Raw genomic sequence first — 13688 nt, 5'->3', positions numbered from 1 at the left:
TGATGTCAGTTTTGTGCACAAACTGGGCATTTCATTTGCTTCAAAAGACTGTAATGTATCATCAGGAGACATAAATATTCATTTTGTTTAACTTTTTTGAAGAGATGACCACTGTAACATTATTTGAATCAACAGGGGCCAAAGTTTTGCAAAATAAAATATATATTTTGAATGTTCTATTGAAGATAAAGTCACTTTCATCTTTGAAAGCTTGAGAAGTACATAAATGAACAGAGAATTTTTATTTTTCATTCATTTATCCCTTGATAGGAAAACCATTTTTTTAATTCTTTTTTTTGTGGAAATAATTTGGCTCTACAACACCCCTAGTTTAGTTTTACCATTTTAAAATCCATTCAGCAAATATATAGGTCTGGCAGGAGCACTTTTATCTTAGCTTAGCATAAATCATTGAATTGGATGAGACCATTAGCATTTCACTCAAAAATTTCAAATAGTTTAAAGATTTTCCTTATTAATGCTTGACCATTCTGTAGTTATATCATTGCCGCAGGGGCAATGACATTACGCATTGCCAACAAATAGTCTCCAGCTAGATAACAGCTCTGTGTAATATCACTGCACCTGCTGCGGTCATGGCATGAAAGCAAAGTTCCTTGATAGAGCTTTTCACATGTTTAATGGTCATCAGCATCTTAGTTCCTTTAAAGTTTTTAATATATTATTTAAAAAAAAAATGTGTGAACATTTATATGTATTTATCTATGTGCAACCTGTCCTACTGTACCCAACCCGGTCTGAGCTGGTATCAAAATGGCAATTCTTTGGGAGTCGGTTGCTCTAACAAGGAGGCTAAAGGCCATGGGCCCTAGCATCTGTCGCTAGAGCATCTTTTGAGGTCAGAGGAGTGAGGTTTAACTACATAGCAGCGCTAGCTGGCGACCATTACACACACTCACCCCCCTGACTCCCATATCGGACAAGCCTCCACGTGTAACCCACTGGTCCTACTGCACTCAACCTAGTCTAAGCACCGTTAGAGGAGTGAGGTTTACCTACATAGCACTTCGCTAGCTGGACTCTGTTACATTTGTATTAAATGATCTATGCATCAAATAACACAAAAATGAATTACCCCTTATACGAGGCACTTAAAATGCACTCGAGTGTTTGGGCGGAAAAGTAAATTTGACATTGTTCTTTCTTCTGTCTGCCATTATCAAGCTCACACAATTTTCTTTCTTTTTTTTCTGAAAGTCTTGATAACACCATTGTGAAGTTTTTCTTTGATTATTTAAGCCAATACAATTGTAAAAAAAAAAAAAAAAAAATATATATATATATATATATATATATATATATATATATATATATATATATATATATATATAAGTTTATATTTGATGTACTAACCTATTTGCTGTGCTCTAGGTTTACCCAACTATGGGTACTTATGCTTCTTTGAAACCCAGAAATGTGAAAAAGGTCCATTATTACACAGGAATAAGAGTAAAGCTCCTAGCCTTATTCATTCATTCATTCATTTTCGGCTTAGTCCCTTTAATAATTTGGGTTTGCCACAGCGGAATAAACCACCAACTTATCCAGCATATGTTTTACACAGCGGATGGCCTTACAGCCGCAACCCATCTCTGGGAAACTTCCATACACTCTCATTCACACACACACACACACACACTACGGACAATTTTAGCTTACCCAATTCACCTGTAAACCTCAAAAAGCATTCGGAGGAAGCCCACACGAACATGGGGAGAACATGCAAACTTCACACAGAAATGCCAACTGACCAAGCCGAGGCTCGAACCAGCGACCTTCTTGCTGTGAGGTGACAGCACTACCCACTGCGCCACCGTGCCACCTCAAGATAAGCTAAAATTGCTCCCGCCAGATCCGGAGATTGCCAGAATAGATTCAAAAATAGTAAAACTCAGCTGTTTAACTGTAGGGAACTAGAAGGCAGGGGTTTATTGCACCTCAGTACAGACAGTAAACGGTAAAAACAAAGCTTTCAATATTGCACAAAATATGTGTAAATTACTTTTAGGTTATTTTTTAGGGTCATTCTGTTTCTTTTCTAAGCTTAACATCCCTTAATCATGGCAAACCTTGGCTTTACGGCAAAAGCTGTGTAACAGTTTTTCACAAATTCATATAAATGCTCAAAGAAACAGCATTCAGGTTAGGAATGGCATGAGGCTATGTAAATAACAAAAGAAATCACTTGGGGGTGAACTACAGTACAGTAGTCAACTTCTGAAGTGGATTTAAAAAAAGACAAGAATGGGTTTTATATAATTGTTTTAGAACTACTTTGATAAACGGTTTTGATCGACATGTTGACTATTGTATTATTTTAATACAAATGTACATTTTCCATATTATTTCTGTAGAAGTTGGAGATTTGGATGATGTTGGATTATTATATTATTATTCCCTGTTTTAACAGACTTCCTAATCATTTCCTGGTGACATAATTACGGTGCACTTTAAAGGAAACAGAGATTTAACAGAACAGGCCATGTTTTATAGAATGCTAACATGACATTTTCCGGCCTTCAAAGGCATTCGTGTGAGAATAAAAAAAAGAAAAACCACAATAAAAAGGCTTCCAAGCCAGGAATAAACCCAGATAAAGCTACATTCTACACAAATTTTAAAAAAGGACAAAGAAACTGAAAAATGTTTTGGCTTCTGGTTGACAGCATTACCCTCATTTATTTTGTTTTAAGGCTTCTTTTTCTCTCCATTTCGCCCACTTCTCTACTGTTCCTCACAGCTTTTTGCTTTTCTTGAACAAGCTCTTGATCTTGGAGCGTTTTTTCTCTCCGTTATCGCAAGAGTCCTGGGGGGAGGTGGTTTGGAGCTGCTTGGACTCCTTGATAGCTTTGCTTTCTATGTCGAGTGAGCTAATGGAGGGGTAATGTCCTTCTAGAGGTGTCCCACTAGCGGGCAGCTGACCCATGCTGTATGACTTTTCCAGAATGCCATTGTAGGCCACAACTCTGGTGCTAGGGTGAAAGGTTAAATTTTGGTATTCTGGAAAATCAGAAGAGCGGGTCAGATCAGGAGAGCCCTTGTGAACTGAGGAGGAGTCATGAAAAGAAGAAGGGGACGATGTGGAAGGAGGCATGATGGTCTCCAAAGCCAGCGCCTGGGCCTCCAGGGGATAAAACTCCTCACGGGAGATTTTGCGAGGAGGGGTTTCCGTGCCCGTAACACATGTACTTTGAACAGCGGGACCAGAAAACTGCTTCCTTCCCAAAGAGGAACTGAGAGAGTCTGAATCTGAGCACGTGTCCTGAGGGTCCCTGTGGAAGAGAAACACAACCTGTGTCATCATTTTCTGTAAGATACACAATAATAACAGTCTGAAATAATGAGTTTGATTTCATTGCTGTCTGGAATAATCGATTCTGATTAGTCAGTCTGGCATTTCAAAGTATGTTATTCAGAGATGACAAACACTGAATAATAAGCTCATCCTGGAATTTCTAATTATCTTGACTGTCAGTGAACAGGTTCACGTTTGTATCCTTACATCCGCATTTGTTTGTATTTGCTTGCTTGCCATTTTTTTACTTTGAACATTTGGCACTGTCTTGAAAATGAATATGGAGGTTAGTATATGCTTCACTCAGCTGGTTTTGTTTCTGTCAGCTTCGTGTTTTTGACTGTTTGGCACCATCTTGTGACTAAATAATGTGCCGGTTAGTGTATACTCCATTCAGTTACATTCAGATGTTTTCCTTTCTGTCAGCTTTGCATTTAATTTAAGAATTAATAAACATCAGAGCAATGTTTTGTGTCTAATATTGATGTTTTGTACCAAGTATTTATGTAATAAGCAGGATAAAGTACATCCATGTTGATTCCTTTCACAGAATAAAGCCCTGCAGTCTTATACAGCCCCAAGAAGTCTCAGTCTATTTGATAAAAAATAGTAATGTTGGAAAATATAATTACAATTATTTTATTCAATTATTATTATTATTATTATTATTATTATTATTATTATTATTATTATTTTATTTCAGTGATGACAAAGGAATTGTCAGCTATGTAACACAATCATTCACATAGTATACTAATATTGTAATTTTGGTGTTCAAGTAAAACTCATTATTATCAATATGGAAAATAGTATAACTGCTTAAAATCTTTGTGGAAACTGATTTTTTTTTTCAGTATTCCATGAGAAAGTATATATATGGTTGGACAATGAAACTGAAACGGCTGGTTTTAGACCACACTAATTCATTAGTATGATATATGGCTTCCTTTTGTGGACAATACAGCATTAATTTGTCTTGGAAATTTGTCCTAAACAATGAGAGGGATTTTGAGCTATTCTTCTTGCAGAATATTGGCCAGGTCACTATGTGATGCTGGTGGAGAAAAACGTTTCCTGACTCGCTAGAAAATAATTATGTACAAGTGACTACTTGAATTGAATAAAACATTTTATTTAAATTGTCAGTTATATTTAATCCATACGCAACAGCGTAACACACATTTGATTTTTGATAAACAGATAAATTTGAACCTGGTGTTAAACACTATAGCCTTCGTAGCTCTGCTGCCTTGGCTGCAATTTTTTCGCCTGTCAAAAAGTCCTGTCAACTTCTGCTTGTGGCTTTTTCTCAACGAGTTTGCCATAGAGATGGTGTTGAGCCACAGTAAGATAGGATGTTCCTTGGCTGTGGTGGCAATGCTTCTAATGCAGAAATTAAAGGTGTGAACGTACACTGGTCTCACGGTTCGGTTCGGTTACGATTGTCATGCCATAGATTCGGTTAAATTTAATATCTTGGTGAATCACAGTGCATACATAGTATAATATATATATATTATTTTTATTTTTTATTTTATTTATTTTTTTTTTTTTGTCACACCTGTAACAAGCTGTCTGTTTAAATACACACACATAGACACAAAGCACCAAGCAAGCGACACAAAGCATTACGCTCTCTCTCATTCACACACATAAACAAACACACGTGCGCGTGACATGCACAACTTTACGCTGCATGACTTTTTTTAATTAGCCTACATTTGTAACAGTTAATTTTTATGGTATGAACTTTTATCCAAGGAAAGTCAAAAATAAATGAATAAATTAAGACCTTTGTAACAAAATCCAAGACTTGGTATATCAAATTCATGGCAATTAAGGCCTTCATTTGAGATGATCAAATTTAAGACTTTTTCAATGCTTTTAAAACCCCATGTGTACTCTGAAAAATTAGATCTGGTGACTGTGCAGGCCCTGGCAGTTGTTCAACTTAAATTTTTGTTCCTCAAACCATTCTGTCGCCAATTTTGCTGTGTCTTTTTGTGCTGTATCATCCTAATACATACCACTGCCATCAGGATACAATGTTTGAACCATTGGGTGCACATGGTCCTTCAGAATGGTTTAGTAGTCCATGGCAGTGATGCGCACATCTACCACAAGTATTGGGCCTAGGGAATGGCATGATATTGCAGCTCAAACCATCTGATCCACTCCCATGCTGCAATCAGGGCATGCAACAGTCAGGGTGGTAGCCTTTTTTGGTGTTTTTCCACACCGTAACTCACCCTGATGTGGAAACGACAGTGAAGATGGACTCAGCAGAGAACAATAAATGTTTCACATTGTCCACAGCCCAATATTTTCACTGCTGACACCACTGACACTGACGTTTGGAATTGGCACAGATGATTAAACACTTGGCTATAGGAGCTTGTATATTGGATATAGTATTTTATAGTATATTGACCCTTTGGAGCTTCCGACAAACAGTTTTGGTAGAAATAGAAGAGTTGAGCTGCACATTTAATTCTGCAGTGAGTTGGGCAGCAGTGGTTACATGTTTTTTTTTTTTGTTTTGTTTTTTATACAATCTGAATTAACACCCGTACATCCCTTTCAGACAGCTTCCTCTTTCATCCGCAGTTACTTTCGTTGGATGTGGTTCATCCTACTTGCTGATATCCTAATTTAGATACAGTGGTTCTTGACACATCAGAAAGACTTGCTGTCTTGGTCACAAATGTGCCAGCAAGACAGGCACATTGCAATGTTTTAAGCAAAACTGTGCTGTTACTATGCTATTTAAATAGTCATACTTTGCTTTTACTAGTGGAATGTGCAATCAATAAAGACTGTCCGCCAGGCAGGTCAAATTTAGCCATGAAACCTCAAACACTAAATTAGCCAGTGTTTTAGTTCCATTGTTCATCAGGGTATAAATCTTTATAACATATACAATATATAATATGAAATATCATTACATAATCACTCAAACTTCTTGATATTACTTTTTAAGCAAATGTGTTTTCATTTGATCAACATAAAGACAATTTTAAAGTTAAGATTTCTATTTTAAACATTGCTGTTCGTATATAATAGTTAAAGAATCCTGAAAACCGTTTCCACAAAAAAAAAACTTTTCTAAACTAAAAAATGTCTTCTTTTTCACATTTTTACTATAAAAATAAAGTGGTTTTCTTAAATAAAAAACTGCATAAATTAAACAAAAAATAATTCTAAAATGATGATAAAAATAATAAAGCATGACTAAACTAATAAATAAACAAATATATGTAAACAAACCCTGTACATGTCATACCCCTTTCTTTCAACAGTGAAGAAGATGTGTTCTTCCTCTCCCTCGGGTCTGTAGACCAGTGGGGCCGAGGCCATGGACAGCAGGTCAGGGTCAGCAGAGAGAGTGGTGGGCTGAGACATGAGACTTCTGCGAGAACGACAAACACTGCTGTTGCGCGTCAGAGGAGGTCGAATCAATGGAGCTGGGAAGAAGAGATCAGAGGCACTTAATGTTATTCTTATCTTACTAAAAGAGCAAGAACTGCCCAATGAAAAGTCTAATGCTAAAATAAAAAGGGAATATTGAAAACTTTGGCATACTAACAAACCTCCAAGTTATACGAAAAGTCTGTTAAACTGATTTTCATCACAATCCCACACAATGAAAGACATCATATTTTGTCAGTCATTTAAGTACTGTAGCCTTACCAATACTGCTATCTCAGTGGACCAAAATCCTGCTCCACATCTATTTTCAAAATTAATAAAAACGTTGTTTGAAATTTCACAAGAATTATGTTTGTACTGCTTTTTTATCATACGAATGTGCACTTGTTAAAAATGTTAGAGATGAGTTTTAATAACTCATCTCTAATGGCTGATTCATTTTACCTTTGCCATGATGACAGTAAAAAAAATATTTGACTAAATATTTTCCAAGACACTTCTATACAGCTTAAAGTGACATTTAAAGGCTTAATTAGGTTAACTGGGTTAACTAGGCAGGTTAGGGTAATTAAGTTATTGTATAGCAATGGTTTGTTCTGTAGACTATAGAAAATTATTTAGCTTAAAGGGATTAATAATTTTGACCTTAACATGTTTTTTTTTATTATTATTATTAAAAACTGCTTTTATTCTAGCAGAAATAAAACAAATGAGACTTTCTTCAGAAGAAAAAAATATTATCAGACATACTGTGAAAATTTCCTTGCTCAGTTAAACATAATTTGAAAAATATTTAAAACAAAAAAAAATTAGGGGGGTGAATAATTCTGACTTTAACTGTAAATAAATATGAATCTTTTAAAGCCACATTTTTCAAAATCTCGTTTTTTTGGGAGGGGTACTTACAAGTGAACTGTGGAATGATTGGTGGTGTGTCCTCGTCAAGATCGTCCACTCCACCAGCAATCGGGTAGGGTGGCACTGACATGCGTGGCATCACCACCCAGCTGTGGTCAGCATATAAAGAGGCGGTGAGGCTGGGCAGCCCAGAATTATTAACCACTGGAAAGCCACATAACCTCTCTATTTGCTGCCAGCGGTGGAGGCGTTCCCGCAAACATGCTGTGACCTCTGATAGAGCTTTTCTAAAAGGAGATATTAATAAATCAATGATAAACTTGCAATGTATAGTGGGTAACCATTTGTTTCTGTGTAGGTGTGCAGCATGTGTATTATGTGTGCTTACTTAGCCTCAAGTATTTTGTGGTCTACTTCATCCAGCGATGAGCTGTGTGCAACGTGAAGGGTACCAAACACTGAGCTTCTCTTCTTCTTAATCTTTTCTGCCTGAATTTCACAAAGCATGAACACAGAAACACATTACTTTGGCCATTCAATTTTCAACATTAATATTAAATTAGAATTAGTTCACCAACATCTAAGGACAATGTTATTTTGATGTCCAATAACGACATGAAATGACTGATTTTTGATTGATTTTAGGTTGTGTTGGAAAGTAACCAAAATCCAACGTTGAGCCAGCATCTTAACCCAACGTCATGTTGACCTCAAAAACTGACATTTATTCATCAGGTATGGCAATTAAAATCCAACGTCTGATAGACGCAACCCAAGCTCATTCTGGAAACGTAGCCCCGCGGACGTTTCTGGAGACCGCGATTTACGTGGCTGGAGGTACGTGAAAGGCCGCGTTTGGTTTTTTTCGAGCGAACGCTGCGGGGCGGTGTGGCGCCGCTCCGCCCCTCCTCTTCGCGCTCGCCGGCCGACGGCTCGCCTCCGAGTGGAGGGCTTTCCCGATGCAATCAGTTTGTCCGCCTAGCTCACAGCGTTGCGTCGGCGGAGCGGAGGCCCCGGAGGAAGAGGAGGAGGACGAGCCGGAGCCGGCCGCGGTGGACGATGACCTGGATCGAGTCCGGGGAACGGCGGGTTATAGAAATCAGGTAAGACGAAAAATGGAATCCGGAAAATAAGGGCGAGAACGCGGCGGGATCCGAAAACGCGGTCGAAATCGAAGACGAGGGCTTTTGCTTTTTTTTTTTTTTTTTTTTTCGATCCGGCGGCTATTTGCGCGAGAACGGCGCGCACAGTGGCCTCTCGCGGATCCGCGAAAACAAAAAAACGCTCGAATACGTACCTCCCGGGACATAAATTGCGGTCCGCAGAAACGTCCGCGGGGCTACGTTTCCACAATGAGCCCGGGTTGGATAGACGACATAGTGGTAACATCCACACAACGACAAGCAGTTACATCATTAGACGTTGATATTTGGTTGTTTTTGGGGGATGTTGGAAAGTCAAAATGCAATGTCTGTCTGAAGTTGGACATTGATGTTAGCCTGATGTTGGGTTCTGATGTCAATCTGATTTTCATTCCCAATCAAAATGCAACGTTCCACGACGTCGGGGTACAATGTCAATCTGACATCATTTTGACTGATTTTAAAATAACATGTTAAGCCTGGGGGTGATGCAGTGGCGCAGTAGGTAGTGCTGTCACCACACAGCAAAAAGGTCGCTGGTTCGATCCTCGGGCTGGATCAGTTGGCAACATGTCAAAACATGTTCATGACTGCAAAAATGTATTATTCCTTGCATGTTGTGCCTGTCTATTATCATACATAAATTGTACTAAACTGATGCGTTCGTATCTAAAAAGTTCATAACAATTCATTTTCTTTTTGAACCACCAGGTGGCAGTATTTTACTTTTATTTTAGAGTGCAGACTGCGTTTGTTTTATTAATATATCTTTTTTCTTATATATAATATAACTTTATTCGTTAAATTTCTTCTCTTTTTTAATCAGGGGTTGCTACAGCGGAATGAACCGCCAACTTATCCAGCATATGTTTTACGCTGCAGATACCCTTCCAGCTGCAACCCATCACTGGGAAACATCCATACACACTCATTCACACACATACACTGCGGACAATTTAGCCAACCCAATTCACCTATACCACATGTGTTTAGACTTGTAGGGCACCCAGGGGAAACCCACGCGAACACAGGGAGAACATGCAAACTCCACACAGAAATGCCAACTGATCCAGCCGAGGCATGAACCAGGGACCTTCTTGCTGTGAGGTGAACGTGCTACCCACTGTGCCACCGTGCAGCCTGGATATAAATATTTCATTCTAATTTTGGCAACTAAAACATGTTAGTGCTTAAAATGCAATAGTACTGCATGACGACACACCAGTGGAATGAGGTCTGCACATTTGTTGGTTGTACTGAACACAAGCTCATCTCCTACTGCAGTGGCTGCTAATTGCTTGAGCTTAACTGCTGGTGACTCATTCCAAACACAATTAACAAACCATGTAGTTAAAATGTAATTCAACCACATCATTAGAAATCTAAATTAAAGGGGGAAACTTTCAGCTTTATTTTTTGTCAGCTGCTGACAAAGAAAGTAAGAGAGGTTTTACTAAGGAAGACTTGCACTGACAACAAAACCTAAACTTAACAAATATATTAATGTACAGTGGTGTGAAACCTTACTGATTTCTTGTTTGTCACACTTTAATGCTTCAGATCACATCAAAAGTGTAAATGTTAGTCAAAGACAACACAAGTAAAGACATCATGCAGTTTTTAAATTAGGTTTTCATCATCAAGTGATAACAAAATCTAAAACTACAAAGCCCTTTGAGAAGAAAAAAAAAGTGTTTGAAGTCTTCTTGGGTTCTGCAACAGGACAATAATCCAAAGCACACCAGCAAGTCCACTTCTAAATGGCAGAAGAAAAACAAAATGAAGACTTTGGAGTGGCCTAGTCAAAGTCCTGACCTAAATCCAATTGAGACTCTGTGGCATGACTTTAAAAAATGCGGCTCATGATTTAAAATGTGGCTAAATTACAACAATTCTGCAAAGATGATAGGGCCAAAATTCAATTATCAAAAATGCATGATTGCAGTTGTTTCTGTTAAGGGTGGCCAATCCAGTTATTGGGTGTAGGGGCAAACAATTTATCACACAAAGCTATGTAGTTTTGTATTTTGTTATTCATTAATAATAAAAAAAACTGCAAGATGTCTTTACTTATGTTATGTTTGACTATTATTTACATTTGTTTCATGATTATCTACATTTGTTTCAAGTATGACAAAAGTGCAAAAAAATAAATAAATCAGCAAGGGGGCAAACACTTTTTCACACCACTGTACATATAGTTTCTATAAAAATCATCATACCCCTTTGAAATAATTACTTTATTCGTTATGTAGCCTGAAATCAATCACATTCCAAAAAAACGTTTCTAGCCTAGAAATGTTTTTGTAGCCTTCTCCTATCCTAAAGGTCTTTTGAAAGCGAGTGTGATGACAGTAAAGGTGTACATTTTCACAGGGTATAATGAACTGATAGCTGTATGGTCTGCCCCTTTAAAATGTTTTGATAAAACAGGCATTTCCTGGGCCTAGAAGATAAATGTCTGACCTCATCCTTTGCGACTGTGAGCTGCAGCTCTGCGTTCTGCTTCTTGATGTTGTAGTACTGCACCTCCACCTCATGTGTGAGCTGTAGCCACATCTGCAGGGCTTCAGGCAGAGACCAGTCTGACTGCATCTGCTTCTCTGCTCGCTTCAGAGCCATTCGCACCTAGAAAGACCACAACAACAAAATACAGTACTAACACCAAAAACACATTGTAATATGTCTTGAGAAGCAATCTATCTCTATAAGTATGGTTTTACAAATGAGCGATGTAGAACAAAAAGGCAACAGCAGAGGTAACATGAGTTTAAAATGCAACAATTTACATTTTAATATACAAATTCAAATTCACCAGTTTAACACTTTAATTTAATTTTTAATCACTCTAAAAACATTGTTTTGATTAGGTAATTTGGTTAAATTTGGATTTCTTGACAACAATCTAAGCAAACTTTCTTTTTTTTTTATAATAATTACCTTTGGAAAAAAGGCCAAGCAGGCAGTTACAATACCTTTAAAGGGTTAATAGTTCATTTAGTCATATTTAACTGTACTGTATCATATTGATAGCATCAAAATTGTTACATAAAAGTGTCTTTAACAGGTCAGTTATTGTGCGTAATCAAAATTTCAGCTTCTTCTGTTTCTCATTGGCGTCATAAAGAAAATAAGTTGAAGTATATATTTTCAATTATACCTTATGCAAACTGTGCTCTGATATCTAGGGGCCCTATCATACACCCAGCGCAATAAGGTGCAAGACGTGTTTGTCACTATTTTTTGCTATTTTCAAACCAGCACAACCCAAATTTTTACATTTTGCGCCACGTTGTTTAAATAGTAAATTTATTTGCGCCAGTTTGTGCACTCATGGGTGTTCCGGTCTAAAAAGGAGGTGTGTTAAAGCATTGTTGGCCCATCGCGATTTTGAGGAACTGAAAAAGATTGTGCCATTGAACAAATGAAAGCTACTCCTAAGTCCAGCGCATATAAAACCACCACCTCCATGCCTTCTTCATCTCTGGGGGCTTTTTTTCAGTTTATTCATGACAATCTGCATTTGTATAATGATATTATTATTATTATCAGCATTATTTCTTATATGCATATTTATATTTGCTTTAATATACTATATAATACAAGTTTAGATTTGTCCACCTGTCAGGTTTTGAAGACGTCTGCATCACCATATGGGCCATAAGAACAGGACGTGTGTTTGGATATAACTCACTTGGTTATTATTTTTCATTTATTCCTTTGCTGGAGATTAGAACAGAATTTAGAAACTTAAATTTTTGTGCTTAACAAACTAAATTAAATTTGTAGGCTTATGGATGTTTTCAGTGGAGTGCTGTACAACACAGTTTCCTTACTTCATGAAAGTAAAGGAGTAAAGTAAAGAGTAAAAGTAAAGAGAAAGTAAAGAGGCCGAATGGAGGAGGCTCGTTCTTTATCCTCGCGCTGGAGATGCTCTGTTTAACTGTTTACTCGTTAGTGAAGCATTCAGTTTTTCCACTTACAAAGTGCCTCTTATTGTTGAATTGTTGAATGCCTTCTCAGTTATAAGTTGCTTTGGTCAAAAGCATCTGATAACTGATTTAATGTAAATGTACACTATTAATGCACTAATATGACTGTTTTTGCTTCTCTTAATACTTTTTAGAAAATATTGGAAATGTCTATAACACTTTATAATAACTATACACTATAAATCATTTATTAAGCATTAGCAAATTTGGAATTCATAATCTGTTAAGCATTAACTCTAAATTAATAGACATTAGTAAGCAGCTTATAACTGCAGCTACAAATGCTGTATTCTTGACTTATAAGCACACTTATAATGTGCTTAATCGTTGTACTTTCAGACTTTGTTATTGATTCATTCTTCATTACTAAATTAAGTATTGCATAATTTACAAAGCAGTTATTTAAGAATAGTTAGTGCTAATTCAAGTTTATTCAGAATGCGTAAGTACATCATTAATAAACTATTTAAATACTATTTATGCTTTATAAATCCCTTATAAATGACAATTAAAGACAGTTAATTTCTAAACAGGAAAAAAATGACATAAACGCCTTTATTGATTTCTATTCGTTTGAAGATGCACAAATGAAATTGTACTTCAGATGAAAAATGAATATTTGCAACCTTATCTAAAATAAAATTACCATACAGTTTAAACATTGCATCATATTATATTGTTAAATTAGTTTATTGTTGTTGTTTTATCCAATTTTATGTCGTATTTTGACACTCCAGTTATTTAACAGCGTTACAACTTTACAGTAATTTAACTTTTTTAGATTGCAAAGTTTTGATACTGAGCCTACAATTGTTATTTATAAGGGGTTCATAAAGCATGAATAGTCCTCACTTTAGATCAGTTCACAAAACTGCATGAAGATGAGTTAGTGAAGCATTTATTAACATGCATAGTAACCATTAATATATGCCTAAATAATAAGATTTATAA

The 13688-nt window shown here is 36.7% G+C and overlaps 1 protein-coding gene across 4 annotated transcripts in view; it reads right to left on the bottom strand.

The window, feature by feature from the left end:
- Positions 1-1567: 1567 nt before the first annotated feature.
- stim2b (stromal interaction molecule 2b) overlaps positions 1568-13688 on the bottom strand; it is an 860843-nt gene continuing 848722 nt past the window's right edge. For 2 of the 4 annotated variants that reach the window (XM_073906846.1, XM_073906845.1), the window contains exons 8-12: positions 11212-11373; positions 7992-8092; positions 7652-7890; positions 6600-6780; positions 1568-3293 (exon numbers count right to left, since the gene is read on the bottom strand). In XM_073906846.1, coding sequence (XP_073762947.1) covers positions 2756-3293; positions 6600-6780; positions 7652-7890; positions 7992-8092; positions 11212-11373 — 1221 coding nt within the window. In that variant the 3' untranslated portion in view covers positions 1568-2755. Of the gene's footprint in view, positions 3294-6599; positions 6781-7651; positions 7891-7991; positions 8093-11211; positions 11374-11675; positions 13232-13688 lie in introns of those variants that run through there. The other 2 variants (NM_001435951.1, XR_012382472.1) reach the window with 2 other exon arrangements.

This window comes from Danio rerio, chromosome 7, assembly GCF_049306965.1.
Source record: "Danio rerio strain Tuebingen ecotype United States chromosome 7, GRCz12tu, whole genome shotgun sequence".
NCBI classification, from domain to species: domain Eukaryota; kingdom Metazoa; phylum Chordata; class Actinopteri; order Cypriniformes; family Danionidae; genus Danio; species Danio rerio.
This window is presented reverse-complemented; position numbering and strand designations above follow the sequence as displayed.